Source organism: Xyrauchen texanus, chromosome 37 (assembly GCF_025860055.1).
Source record: "Xyrauchen texanus isolate HMW12.3.18 chromosome 37, RBS_HiC_50CHRs, whole genome shotgun sequence".
Taxonomy (NCBI): Eukaryota; Metazoa; Chordata; class Actinopteri; order Cypriniformes; family Catostomidae; genus Xyrauchen; species Xyrauchen texanus.
Genome location: NC_068312.1, coordinates 16,574,217 through 16,589,593, shown reverse-complemented (window position 1 = coordinate 16,589,593; position 15,377 = coordinate 16,574,217). Strand labels below are relative to the sequence as shown.

Below are 15,377 nucleotides of genomic sequence, written 5' to 3'. Positions count from 1 at the left end.
ACACATCACATTTTTCTTTCCTTAAAAAGGAACTGAATGCCGTAATGTGTTAACTATAAAAAGAAATGGACACATTTTTAATTGACATTAATTATTTACTATTGAGAGGCCTGTTTTTATTTGATCAGTCAGCTGATATCATACCAAAGCCAAATTTCTGATGTCACTTTCCAATGTCACGCATTATTTTACACTTTCAAAATCTTTCTTTTTTCTCTTTCTCCATCTTCAGGAGTTGTTGAAGAAGCAGAAGCTGCAGATGGCACAGCAGCAGGTTGCGGCAGCAGTAGCTGCAGCTCAGGGCCAGCAGGCTGCTTCTACCCAGCAGCAGGTGCAGGCCACTTCAGCAACTCAGGCCAGCCCTCAACTAGCTGCTGTTGCTGCACCCAGAGCAGGAGCTGTACTCACTGGAGCTACTGTCACCAATTTACAGGTGGCCAGACTGGTAGGCACACTCTCTTGAACATGACTCAAATATAATTTTTATTTATTGTATGATGTATTTTAAAACTAAAATTATAAAACTGATAGTTCTGTCTATATTATTGCAGCAAGATGCTACATTGTTTGGCAATCGCAAACAGCAGTTGAACTCAATTTTTATGCAGAAGGATTGTTTATTAAAATAATATAGCTGTCTTTAATTGTGCCAGAGATCACTTCTTACCTGTGATAAAATCACTGTAATGCATGAAGAAAATAAGTTTTAAATCTATTTCTCTTGTCAGACACGTGTCCCAGCCCCAGGAACCATCCAAGCTCAGCCAGGTCAAACAGCCCAAGTGACATTGACCAAACCCCCTCCTGTAGTCTCAGTCCCTGCCGTGGTCTCCTCTGCTGGGGTCACGACCCTTCCTGTCACCGTTGCGGGCATCAGCGTCGCCATCGGTCAGACGCAGAAAGCAGGTAGGGTCTCTCTCTTAAGTTAAGCAGAACTCAATGTCATTAAACCTGCTAATAGGCTTTTGTAGACTAAAGTGTGTGTATGTATGTGTGCACAGGTGGTCAAGTGGTGACCCACCCTTTCCAGGTGCAACAGGTTCAGCAGCTGTTGCACAGACAAAAGCAGCAGGCGGCTGCGCAGGCAGCTGCAGTCCAGAAGGCAGCACAGCCACAGCAAACGCAAGCTGCTGTGCAGCAGAAGGTACAAAATAATCAATATCCTTCAAAAGTCTTGGTCCACATTTTATTTTATTTTACCCCCAATTTGGAATTCCCAATGTGCTCAAAGTCCTCATGGTGGCAAAGTGACTCAATCTGGGTGATGGAGGATCAATCTCAGTTGCTTCCACATGTGAGACTGTCAATCCGTGCATTACGCTGGCTTGTTGAGCGCGTTACCGCGGAGACATGGCACGGGTGTAGGCTTCACACTATTTTCTGTGGCATCCATGCACAACTCGCCAAGCGCCCCACCTAGAGCGAGAACCACATTATAGTGACCACGACGAGGTTACCCCATGTGACTCTACCCTCCCAAGCAACCGGGACAATTTCGTTGCTTAGGAGACCTGGCTGGAATCACTCAGCATGCCCTGGATTCAAACTAGTCAGTGTGAATACTCGCTGAGCTACCCAGGCCCTCCGCAGTTTTGATCCACATTGAGAATCTACTGTAGACTTAAAATTCAAAAATTCTTACAATTTAAACAAAGTTCAACCAAAGAAACATTAGAAACAATGGGTTACTGTTAAAATAAGCAAGTTTGTGAAATTTACCATCAGATATCCTTCCTTCCACTGAGCACCCAAGATGCTTATTAGAACATTCTCAAATCATGCTGGAATAACATAATGGATCCTCTAGTTTTGCAGAAACTTGTGGAGTCCATGTTAGCGGAGTGCATGCTGACATTAAAGAAAAAGGTGGACATGCCAAATAAAATATTTGTTCAGATAATTTTACTAGTGGACTAAGATTTTTGAACCCTGATTACTTGGTGAATAACCTTTATGAATTCCAAGCATGCCATCATGAAAGTTTCTGCATCGTCTTTTCTCTTGCGGTTTAGCTGGGCACGCAGCAGGCCGCTCAGACCACAACTCAACAGCAGCAGAAGGTGACGTATGCAACCACCACTCAGCTGCAGCCAGGCATTAAGACACAGTTCTTTACCACCTCTATCGCACAGTCTCAGAAACCTGCAACAGCACAGCAGATTCAGGTAAGCAGTCACTCTTTTACAACCACATCCTCAGCTTGGCTTTGTAGTGATTTTCCCTTCTGCTTGTAGGTTGCTAAGCTTCCTCAAATAGTACAGCAGCAGATAGTGTCCTCACCTCAGCAGGTAAGGGTTTGCTTGTGTGCTTGGTACATGTTTTGAGTCATTTGTTTGAAATTGTTTTGAAGTTGACATGAAATCAAATTTCACCCCATTTCATTTTTTAATACACATCCTGGTCTAATTTTTAATGATTCATTCATAACATAGCATGTTATTATAAAGAAAGGAATGTTTGTCCTTGTAATCTTTCATCAAAATGTAATAACATTTTTGGCAGACATCATCATACAACGTTTTCAAACCTTTCCCTCAAACCACTTGTCATATAGAAACTACTTTTTTACTCTCCAGTCAAATCCCAATAGATGTCTTGCCCTACATTTTATCATTGAAAATCCTGTTTCATTTTGAAATATGTCACATTACAGATCTAAAATTGGTATTGAACACTATCACCTTGACTTCAACAATTTACTAGGTGTGCTGTTTGCTTAAAAGTTATTTACCTAAACAATGTCACAGGTTCTGCAGTGTTATCACAACACCTGATTCAGACATTTAAAGTCCTTTTGTGATGTGTGTAGATCCAGGCGCAGCCTCAGACGGTGGCCCTGACACAGGCAGCACCTGCGGCAGGTTCAGCTCAGGTGCAGGTCATTCCCGCGGCCACAGCCGCCCAGGTTGTCCAGCAGAAACTCCTCCAACAGCAGGTTGTCACAGCAGCTGCATCCTCCCCTCAAATCCAGACCCCGCCCCCCCACAGCCCCGCCCAGCAGCAGAGTGCTGCTCCCTCTACTGCTGAGTCTCCAGTGCAGCAGGCCTCCACCCCTCAGCCCCAGCAGGGCAAAGGAAACACCCGCACTGGGGCCACCATGCGCTCTAAAACTCCCGCCAAACCCAGCAGTGGCAGCTAGAGAGACTTTAGGAGTCAGATGTACCTGGGCACAAACTAGAGCTAGACAAATGGTGGCGCTTTATTATAGAGGAACTCACCTTAGACTTTCTGGATGGAGGGAAAGCTTCTTTTTACAATGCAACATTTGACATAACACTCATAAGCTAATAACATCTCACACTGAAGAAATATCACTCTGCCATTGGCCCTCATTCTACGGCCAATTGGTTTCTTTCACAATATCTGGACTCATTCTTGTTTTTTTCAATGGCTTGTGAAGCTGAAGCCCTTCCCTCATAGAAAGTGTGCACTGTCGAGTGTATTCTTCCCAGAAACAGAGCATGACAGAGTGCAGACTGATGTTCAGGTAGAGACACTATCAGTATGATGGCTCAATTTGTAATGACTCTTTACTGAGCTGTAAATTGTTCACTGTTGTTTTTCTACCATGCATTGTACTTTGTTTATACAGTTGTCAAAATGTCATTACACTCTTAAGGTCATGGATGAAGTGCGTGACACCCATCGACTTTCTGCAACACTTCATTTGGCATGCCAGGACTTTTCATGTTTCTGGCAGATCATCTCAACATTATTCATAATGTTCAATCAGTCAAATATTGTATGTGTCCCCTACTGTGCTTTCAAATTTTTTAAATAGGTGTGGTACTATTGTCCTTTTGTTGTTTGTGTAAGTAAATGTCCCTTTTAAACATTAAATGATTATCATGGTAATTGATATTGAGGCTCCATGAAGAGAAGACGTCCTTAATGGATGTGAAGATGGCAAACTGCAGTTAGTTTGATACTTACTGAAAGTGAAAGACAGTGATTGTGTCACTCATCACAAATACACCATGACTACAAATTGTATCAATCTATATAATAATTGAATATACATTAGCTTGTATCATGTGCAGAGCAAAAGGTCAACATCCACCAAAAAATAAAGATATTATGGTGCGCCTAAATTATTACCACCATACATTTAAAGTTAAAAAAAAATTATAATTTGATGAGTTTTTTCTGCATAACACATGGAAATTGTCTTGTGATTTTGTAGTTGTACATTTAATGTTTGTGTTAAGTGATACAACACTCCATGATGTTATTTAATATGTCTACAAATTGATAGAAAAATAATCCTACACCATAGCCATTTTGTACCATTCATGGTAGCAGTAGCCATGGAAAGTATTGACCTCCCAAAATCAATTTGGAAGAAATTTAATTTCTGATAACACATCTGTGAAATATGTTCTTTTTCCTTTGTTTTTCTTATGTATAGTTGTGAACAATATCACCATTATTCAACTGAGTCAGAACTTGGCTTGTTTATGTTGGCTACATTTAGTCGATGTGTCAGATACACTATCTGATGTACTGAAATAGCTATGTTGTCGAGGCTTTTGTTCATAAATGTCTTTTTGTATTGATGTTGATGGGTCAGGAACAATGTAAATAACTGGGGGGGCGGCAACAGCAGCAGCATTTGTATTTGTAAAGTAGTTGTGTATTCATTGAATTTTTTTCAGCCTAATTGTATAAAGTGTTATGTTTTTACACATGTTCTGTTTGGTTTCTTAACCAAACTGGTTTTGTCTGGCCGAATGTTTAAATTGCCCAGGTTAAGTAAGGGTTTTTTTAACAGCTGGCCTCAGGTTGCATTATGCCAGCTGTTCTGCTTAGGATCCATATGCACTTCTATATGCATTTGTGCAGACTTGCTGAGAGCAGTATATGTTGACACAAACTTCTCTCAGCAAGTCTGCACTCAGGCATACAGAACACTGTACCAGATACACAGGCTAACAGGGATTTGAACATTGCATTACATCTCTATGAAAATACACATTTTATTCCAGCAGTTGGGCATTTTTCATCTTAAGCAACCTGCAATATATCGATTGCAAGGACATTGTGTTTTGCACATTCACAATAGAACAATGTTATGATCTCAGTTAAGGTTTCTATTCGTAGCTTTCAGAAAATATCCTCTTGTGTGATCTATTGAAGAAGTTAGTTTCTGTCAGGTCAAGTTTCCACATTCCTTCATTTGACCCTTTTTCCAGATTCTGTGGTAAGCCATAAGGGGGCACTCTTTCATGTGCAGTTTGTGTGATCAGGAAGCCACGACTGGTTGGAAATAGGTTTGTGATAGCTAAGATAAGCAACATATTGCTGTTGCTTATTCTTGTGGTTTTTGATTTGGACAGGCCCTTAAACCAAAGTATACTTTAGCATGTTACAAGTCCTGCTTTGTTAGTGTTGTTGATGATACCTCAAACACTTAAAAACAAACACCTAATAGAGCAGGTGTGAAATAATAATAATAAATTGTTTTCAAGTTCTGGATGTGCTGAATGACTCCAGCCAGGTTTCCTAAGCAACCAATTGGCCCGGTTGCTAGGGAGGGTAGAGTTACATGGGGTAACCTCATCGTGGTAGCTATAATCTGTGGCTCTTGCTCTCCGTGGGGCATGCAGTGAGTTGTGTGTGGATGCCGTGGAGAATAGCGTGAAGCGTCCACAAGTGCTACGTCTCCACGGTAACACGCTCAACAAGCCACGTGATAAGATCCGCAGATTGACGGTCTCAGACGTGGAGGCAACTGAGATTCGTCCTCTGGCACCCAGATTGAGGCGAGTCACTATGCCATCACAAGGACTTAGAGCGCATTGGGAATTGGCATTCCAAATTGGGGAGAGTAAAAAAAAACTGTTTTCAAAACAGCTTTCTGAATATTCCCCTCATCTGCCACTGGTCAAAGTTGGGGCCCTGCCCCCAACATATGCTATTGTTTGAGCAACGTTGTTGGGGCTGGCCAAGCAGGTCACTCAATTTTCAAATCACCACAGAAAGACTTAAAAGTATTTTGAGGATACAGTAAGAGATGTCTTACTGCACTGCAGTAACTTTTTTCACTTGTTCTTAACTTGTTTATCGTCAACGCAAGTAAAAAAACATCTGCCAGTGCTGAAGTAATCCAAAATGTGTCGATTATGTTACTCACCTTGTGTAATCTACCAGAATACGTTACAAATGACATATTACAGCATGTATTCTGATATAGATTTTATTAAAAGTAACCTCCCAACCCTAAAAGTGAAATACAACGTAATTGAGGTGCCCCACTAGCATTTAGCATGAATGCTAAATGCAATTGAGCCTTTTATTTTAACTGGTTTATATATATGAACTGTCTGAAAGACCTGAGTCACTGAAATCATTTGGATTTCCCAGCCCTACAGATGTATGGTTTAGGTGAACACGTTTGATTACTCCTTGCCTTTATTGCTGCATTTGCAGTAATGTGACAAATAGTATTTTGTGTAGCTACACTGCTACTCATGGGAAATTATAGCATGTTCCTGGAAAAGCTACACTGAAAATAGCTGAAATACTGTCACTCTACTGATTTTTTTTTTTTTTTAATTATTAGTGTTGCAAATGTCATAATGCTGCTGTGGTGGAAGGGGTACATAAACATACACTAGGTGTAAATAGCTCCTTCCACACAGCGCTGCTATTGGCACTCCAATAGTCTAGAGCAGGGGTACTCAATTGGTGGACTCTGGTCAGATTCCGGACCGAAAGACAATTCAATCCTCTGAAGTTTTGTGCTAGTGATCTGACACCTGGCTAAGTGATTATATAAGCATACACGTTTGCCCACTGAGCAAACTCTCTCTAGAGCAGGAATAAAGCGTGTTTAGTGCTACTCAGTTTATTCCAACTATAGAAATGAGGTGCCACATAAAACCTAATTTAATGTACGTACGAGTTGCAGGTGCGGTTATTTTAACAACAGTAGCGGAGACACCGTTGAGATATTTCGCTTAAACACACTGCAGAAAATAAAACTTTAAGTAAAGTCTTTATCTGTCTGATTTGTGATTCAGCCGGTTCAGCTAAGCCAGGTTTGTGTCAGGACAAGTTAACGTGCCGCCTTAAGACTATAACCTTTTTTCCATCTAAATTTTGCTTTATTAATCAGCATGTTAGGAGCCTTTCATAATAAACAGATTTTTGTTCTAATTTTGTGAAAATTAAGCAGAGATGTCATCATGGCAAGGAAAGCCTATTTATCATTACATTAATCAAACAGATATTTAATGCTTCACTGTTATGAAATTTGTTCGTTTTTTGATTGTAGATTCTCACTTTAAGGAAAATATAAAAATGGTCCATTCAGGCTTTTACATTTTTATAGTGTCCTCGACTGATGAATTCTTGATGAAATATTTTAATCTTTTGGTAGAAAAGATCTCTCAGACCCCACTAGCTGTCTCTGGGCCCCTGATGTCCTCATCAGGATTTTTTTCTTTATTTACAAAGTACTATTGCTTTCGACATGGCAAGTTATAAAAACGTTAAAAAAAATATATACATAATTTTCTAGCCATAGGCTATAACTACTGACACCATGTAAGCAACATACTGTCCTGACCTTTGCTGGGAAGGAAATGAAGAGACCGGACCTCTTGGAACTTTAATTGAGTACCGCATGTCTAGTGAAAACAGAGAAACTAAAGACAAACTGCACTTCCAAGTAATTCTGCAATGGTGTAGTGTGTAAAGAATGTGTAACTGTGCTTTTATTTTCCCCATCAGTCTCAACAGTTAAAGGTGTAAGTGATTTTTTCATGGAACGGTATGCAAAAACTTGTCCTACTCCCTGAAAGATATTAATAAAATAAGTGTTGTGAGATATCTCGCCTATCTCTGTAACAGCTCTACACTCTGTAAACAGGAAACAAAAATGTGTCTGCGGGCCGCGTTCACGGATGCTCTCTGCCTGTCAATCATTTTGCACATTCTAGTAGTGTTGTAGTTATAGTGAATTATTGAGGTTTTATCCATCTTTATGCCATGTTGTTCATAACAATGGTCAGTTGAGTGCACTATTTTTCTGCTGTTGTTTTCAATGACCGTTTCTGCTCTCAATAAAGCTCATTTGATATATTTGGAGGGTGGAGTGTTAAGGGAAATGGGGCGTGGCTCAGTCTTGTGGAAGTAGAATGGCTAAAATCACTTACAGCACCTTTAATATTCCTTTAATACTACTTATAGGCCTAATAAGAAATCAAAATGAATATAAAGGTTGATTGCCTCGCAGGGATTTGGCCACTGTGAAGGAGGCAGTTGAGGGAAAGGTGAAATTACCCATAACATCCAGGTAAAAATTAACCATTGTTTTGCAGTGGTAATTTTGTAGTAACTGTTTTTTGTCAGAAGCCATAGTATGCAATGTAATTAATTGATGCAATTAACCATGGTGCTAAGACAATAATGTGGTGTTAATATAGTAACCATGTTTAATTTAGTGATTATATTTTTTACTAAAAAAGACCATGGTTACACTATGGTTACTGTAGTAAAACCATGGTTAATTAAGGTTAGGTTTAGGTGTAGGAGTTGGTGAAGGCCAGGTGTAGGTCTGTAAGACTCTAAATAAACACTCCAGTGCTGCCCCTAAGTATGTTAATATTTAATTAAGTGTGCAAATAGTATCTGCCATGATCTACCACCGGGGTGCAAAGAGCATCTAACACTATTAGCACTTTGTGTAAATAGCAACTAAAAGCTTTTTATTTGCACTGTGTAAATAACATCTATCTAGATGCCTAAACATATACAGTTGAAATTTCCTGTGTTATGCAACTAAGAGCTCTGCCAAGTCAAAAACCATCCAAATTACATTTGAGAGGTTTGTCAGGTTCTACGCTCACAATGCGGGCTAACCCAGAGCTCAATCCAGACCACCCGTACAGAGCTCATTTAGATGACACTTTAGAGGAGGGAAACATAAGAACAACCTTGGCGGCTTTGTTTTACAGTCTCTCCTTTTGTATCTGCGTGCTTTCGATGTGTTTATTGGCACTGACATATTTTCCCTGGTGTGGGTGGCATGTTGGTAATGCAGGGCAGAGCTGTACCAATGATCTGTCAGATGCTGTATCTCTCTGCACTCCTGTCTGACAGAAGGCCTTTGAACACTTCAGTTCCCTCAAGAGAGAGTGAAAACACATTTGGAAGTGTGTCGAATGTGAGTTGAGTTTTTTTTTTCCTCTCTTCATTTTTCATGCTGTTTAAGGGATTGTTCACCTAAAAACGAAAATTCTGGCATCATTTACTCACCCTCATGTTGTTCCAACTCCTTTCAGTGCATCTTTTTTCATACGATTAAAGTCAATGGTGACTGTCTAGATTATAGTTTTATTTGATAGACCCAAACAATACCATAAATGATTGTTTTGTTTTGGTCTGAGTTTAGCAGATGGAATCAGTGCTGTCCCAATGAATTCCAAAAGAATACAAAAACAATCAATGTAAGAGAACTCATTTGTTCAATAGGTACCATTGAACAAAACATCAGATACTGCCAAATATGAAAATATTTACCTAGAAAAACCCTTCTCAGATCTACAAAGATCTACATATGTTTGGTCATTATGCCCACAGGCCATGATAGATCCTTGTTCCTGGTGGATAGTTTCAGAAAATAACCTCATCGAGATCAACAGGACGTGGAGCTTCTACAAAGGGTTGTCATGACAACAACATCAGACTGGCTGTACATTAGACTGTGTGTGGGATGCTGATTTGTATGCCATTGATGTGAACAGAGGCAGGCATGCCTTTCAAACCACTTATTATTTTATACCTAGCATAGTGCTATGCACTAACAAGCAGTGGTTTCTGTATCAGCCTTGAGTATGTAGTACTGTGTATAACAATGTGATGGCTTAGGCATCAGTGAATAAGTCAATAGGTTGAGCATAGTCTTTGCGTTTTGTATTTTATCATGGGTTGTGAAACATGAATGATTGAATGCATACTGAAACAGTGTTTTTTGAAGTCAGTGCATGATATGAAAGATTCTTTGATTCATTCATTCATTCCCAATAGCTTCAAAATGTTGAGTATAGTCATGAGGCAGCCAGAGTGGAAATATGTTGTGTAAGAGAATTAATAGTGCTATTTAATTTAATTTATAGAGATATAGGATGAAAAAATAAGGTTCCAATAAGGTTCCATTTGTTTACATTTATATTTAGCCAGTTAGCAGATGCTTTTATCCAAAGTGACTTACAAATGAGGCACATTGCAAGAAATTTGTCATTCAAAGTTGAACAACATCTGCAGTATAGGACTGCCAAGTTCTCACAGAGGCTGGAGTAGTAAAGATGCTAGCACGGAAGAAAGAGACAGACAAGGATTTTATTTTTATTTTTTTTACATCACGTGCAGGTTAAGTCCAGTAGTAAGTGCACTTAAGTGGGTTGGTTAAGTGCTTGCAGAATAGATGTGTTTTCAGCTGGTTCTTGAATGTTGAGAAGGTAACAGCAGATCATGTGGAGGTTGGAATTTCATTCATGGTGGTTCCGGAGTGGGAGGAGCTTAGGCCGGAGGTGAAGTTAAAAGCCAATCATGTCACCCAAGTCCCTTGTGGAGATTGTCTCTCGCCATCTCAAGTCATTGAAGTTGTCAAGTTGCAAAAATAATTTACAGATGTGTTCTTGCCTCTGCCTGGGTGCACAAATCGAGACTACAACCATGGTAGTGGTACCACGGGTCATTCTAGTCCATAAGAGCAATGGGTCAGTAAGATTTTTGTGGATTATAGAAAAGTCAATGCGGTGTCTAAATTTGACACGTACCTAATGCCTCGTATTGATGAGTTGCTCGATCAGTTGAGGCACAGCTTGATTTTACTCGACACTGGACTTAACGAAGGGATATTGGCTGCTCCCTTTAACACCAATGTCTTAAGAATAAACGGCTTTCTCCACAGTGTTTGGATTACACCAATTCGTGACTCTTCCATTTGGTTTGTTCGGAGCCCCAGCTATGTTTCAGCGGCTCATGGACAGAGTCCTCAGACCCCACTCGGCGTATGCCGCTGCCTATCTAGATTACATAATCATTTACAGCAATGTTTGGCAGCAGCATGTACAATATCTGAGGGCCGTCCTGAGATCGCTGAGATGAGCAGGACTTACAACTAACAGGTATGTGGTGTGGTGTATTTTTATCAAGTTAAGTATACATTAATCAAGTATAATCAATGCCATTTTATTCTACAATTATTTCTGGTGGTCAAGCAGGTCATTTACTATGTGAGTGTGTGTTTTTAGAGGCCTGTGCTGGAACAGTGGTTGCCTCACAAATGTGCTCTCATGACTACTGAGAAAATATATGGTGAGGCTCTTCCACAGGTGTCTCCTGTCCACTTCTAAAAATAATCAGACTGGAGACAAAGAATAGGATTATGGATAATGGTGACACGTTTGGAATGTATTAGCCCCACCTTGTTAGAGGACATGTATTTAAGTGAACAAAATCCCAGAGATGCTTCAGTTGTTGTTGAGGCAACTCGGCTTTATTGTCTGATAATAAAGTCTATTCTTCTGAAATCAAAATCCCTAAGACTTCGATTGATTTTTCACAGAGATGACACGAACCACAACAAATTGGCACCCCAGATGGGACTTGAACCCACACAGGTGGGGGCGTGGTTAAGCGTTCATTCAAAGAGAGAGAAAGTGGTAAGGGTATATACCTGAGCGTTATAATGCCTAACACCTGTTTCTGATTGCAGAAAGCATTGGGGAGAGCAATAAAAGGAGAGAACATGCCAGAGACGAGGAGAGAGAGACACAAGCAGAGTCCAGTTGTATTGGTGAATTTGAGTTTAGGCTGAAAAGCCACCTTGAAAGAAACTATTAATAAAGAATGGAGTTTGAGTTCAACCTACCCACATCCTCATTCCCACAATGACAAACCAGTTACAATTAGTTAATACATTAGGTATCAACAACTAACAATTACAGCATTTGTCAAGCTTTGTTGATGTTAGTTTACAATTGTTCATTGTTAGTTCATGTTAGTTCATAGTGCATAAAATAATCTTAACAAATACAACTTTTATAAAAAATTTTGTATTAGTATATGTTGAAATGAACATTAAGATTAATAAATGCTGTAAAATGATTGTTATTAGATTTACATTTACATTTATGCATTTGGCAGACACTTTTATCCAAAGCAACTTACAGAGCCCTTATTACAGGGACAATCCCCCCCGGAGCAACCTGGAGTTAAGTGCCTTGCTCAAGGACATAATGGTGGTGGCTGTGGGGATAGAACCAGTGACCTTCTGATTATCAGTTTACCAGTTATGTGGTTTAGACCACTACACCAGATCATGTTAACTAAAGTAGTTAACTAATGTTAACCAATGAACACTTTACAATAATATTTTATTCGTTAACATTAGTAAATTCATTAGGTATAATACAAATTTATGTCGACATTAACAATAACGAAGAGCAGTACGTGCTGAATAAGTAATTTCAACATATACTAATACATTTTTAAAAAAAAATCTAAAGTTGTGTTAGTTAACATTAGTTAATGCACTATGAACTAACATTAACAAAGATTATAAGTGCTGTAAATAATTTAGTGTTCATTGTTTGTTCATGTTAACTGATTTAGTTAACCAATGTTAACAAATACAGTATAATCTTATTGTAGTGTTACTGATTTTTTTAAACTCTCACTGAAACGATTCATCTGCTTTGTGTTTGACTGATGATAATGTTCAGTCAGTACTAGCATTGAACACTTTTAGATTTTATATTAACTTCAGTCTAACTAGCTTGGAAAACTTTTACATTTATTCATTAAGCAGACTCTTTTATCCAGATACTTACAAAATGAAGCACAACCCACATTAGCAGTGCCACAATACCAAAATACCTGCACCCAAGGATGTAGACATGCAGTACCTTGCAGTAGACATAATTCAGCAGCACCCCTCTGTCCACAAACCCCCTTCTTGTGCACACACACACACACACACACACACACACACACACACACACACACACAAACACACAAAAACATGCACAAACACAGACATTTGCCAAATGGAGGTGAAAGGTTAGGAGGCCCTCCCCACTCTCTGTGTGTCATAATAGTGGACTCTTTTCAAGCAGTGTGTGTGTGTCTCACAGTAGGATGTTATTTATTGGTCATGTGTCAAATCTCATGGAGCCTGCTAACACTCTCAGTTACTCCCATTGATCTTTTTTAGTTCTGTACTGACCACTTCTCATTGTTTGTGCTTATACGTTATGAGTGTGTTTGTGAGTGTTTGAATTTCAGTATTGATTCAGTATTGCTGAAAGGAATCCAGGTGGTGTGTTTGAATAGATATACCGGCTGTGTTTAATGATAAAACATTTTGTACTGAACTACTGCTTCCGCTTTATTAAAGGAATGTTCTGGGTTCAGTTCAAGTTAAGCTCTATCAGCAGCATCTTTTACTGTTGAACAGAACAGAGAGCACAACAGGAAGTGTGTCGATACCACAATACCAAAATACCTGCACCCAAGGTTGTAAAGTGATATTCAAGATTTGCGGGTACCCAATGTAAAAGTTTAAAGCTGAAGTTTGTCATTTCTGCAACTCTTGCCTCACTAAATGAAATAAGAGAAAAAGAATATCCTAATGATTGTTGTCAAACATTTTTCCCAAACAGTCTCCTCATCTGCCATTGGTTTGATAAAACTTAAAAGTCCAGCCCCAAACTGATGCCATTTGTTTAACCGATGTTGCTATGTCAGTGTGCTCAAACAAGCATACCCATTTTAGTCATTGTGAATTCCTTTTGTCTCAGTTCTGTAGTCAGTTGTCTGGTGCATTTCTTTGTGTGTTCATATCTTTGAGCAATATGAAGACTCACAGTGGGGTTTAGGGGGTTTTATAATAAACAATATGGATGGTTCCCTGTTTTGGATATGTTACACTAGAGAGAGCTTAAAAGAATGAGAGAGACATCTGTCAGCATTATGAGGTTGTGCAGTGTGCCATGCAAGTATTTGATTCATCAGAGCTCCATAATCCCTCAGCTGTCATATAAAGCTGTCACTGTGTGCTCATGTTTGGCTAAATCTTACAGTTTGAGCTTGGGTTATTTTTAGAGCTCTTATTATTTATATACTCAGGAAACGGTAGCAAGCCAGTCACTTGACATGAATTACTCCATGCAACCACTTCTCTATGACACGTCAAATGAAGCTGAAATTTGCAGATGTTTGTCAGGGTTTTTTTAAACTGATGTTTAATGTAAGAGTGTAATGGAGATGTGTTATGCAATAGAAGAGATATAATGAAAGGGGGATCAGAGATAATAGAAGAGTGCTTTAATGCTGTGAGAGAGAGAGACGAAAATGGCTAATGTTTAACACAACACAATCTTTTTGAAAAACAAAACCACATATAGATTGCACGTGTGTGTGTGTGTGTGTGTGTGTGTGTGTGTGTGTGTGTGTGTGTGTGCGTGTTTTTGTGATTTACGAGGACAATTTTGTAAGTTACAAATTAGTAATTACAAGGGTATTATGCTATAAATGTGATTTATGAGGACATTTCTAGTGTCCCCATAATTCAAATCGCTTAAAAATCATACTAAACAATGTTTTATTGAAAATGTAAAAATGCAGAAGGTTTTCTGTGAGGGTTAGGTTTAGGGGTTGTGTTAGGTTTAGAGGATAGAATCTGTAGTTTATACAGTATAAAAGTCATTATGTCTATGGAAAGTCCTCATAATGATAGGTGTGTGTGTGTGTGTGTGTGTGTGTGTGTGTGTGTGTGTGTGTGTGTGTGTGTGTGTGTGTAAAGTGATATTTGGTACCAGGACTGTCAGGCAGTAGACCTCATTAAGCAACACCCTTCTATCTACAAACCCCCTTCTTGCACACACACACACACACACACACACACACAAACACACAAACACACAAAAACATGCACAAACACAGACATTTGCCAAATGGAGGTGAAAGGTTAGGAGGCCCTCCCCACTCTCTGTGTGTCATAATAGTGGACTCTTTTCAAGCAGTGTGTGTGTGTCTCACAGTAAGATGTTATTTATTGGTCATGTGTCAAATCTCATGGAGCCTGCTAACACTCTCAGTTACTCCCATTGATCTTTTTTAGCTCTGTACTGACCACTTCTCATTGTTTGTGCTTATACGTTATGAGTGTGTTTGTGAGAGTTTGAAGAGAGTTAGTCTCACTTTGCTAGGCCACAATTTCATTACCAGAAAGGCCTTGGGCAAGCACACTTATTCAGTATGATTTAACCGTAAGACCGTAATTGAATTAAGACCGTAGTTGAAACAAAAGAGTTGTTCTTCAAGATTCAGTATTGCTGAAAGGAATGCAGGTGGTGCGTTGGAAT

The 15,377-nt window shown here is 39.3% G+C and overlaps 1 protein-coding gene across 1 annotated transcript in view; it reads left to right on the top strand.

The window, feature by feature from the left end:
• The window catches only part of LOC127630758 (E1A-binding protein p400-like), a 38,151-nt gene extending 32,631 nt beyond the window's left edge, over nt 1-5,520 (top strand). The window contains 6 exon segments of the mRNA XM_052108511.1: nt 233-445; nt 729-906; nt 1,002-1,144; nt 2,013-2,165; nt 2,235-2,288; nt 2,810-5,520. Coding sequence (XP_051964471.1) covers nt 233-445; nt 729-906; nt 1,002-1,144; nt 2,013-2,165; nt 2,235-2,288; nt 2,810-3,139 — 1,071 coding nt within the window. The 3' untranslated portion in view covers nt 3,140-5,520.
• Nucleotides 5,521-15,377: the final 9,857 nt, after the last annotated feature.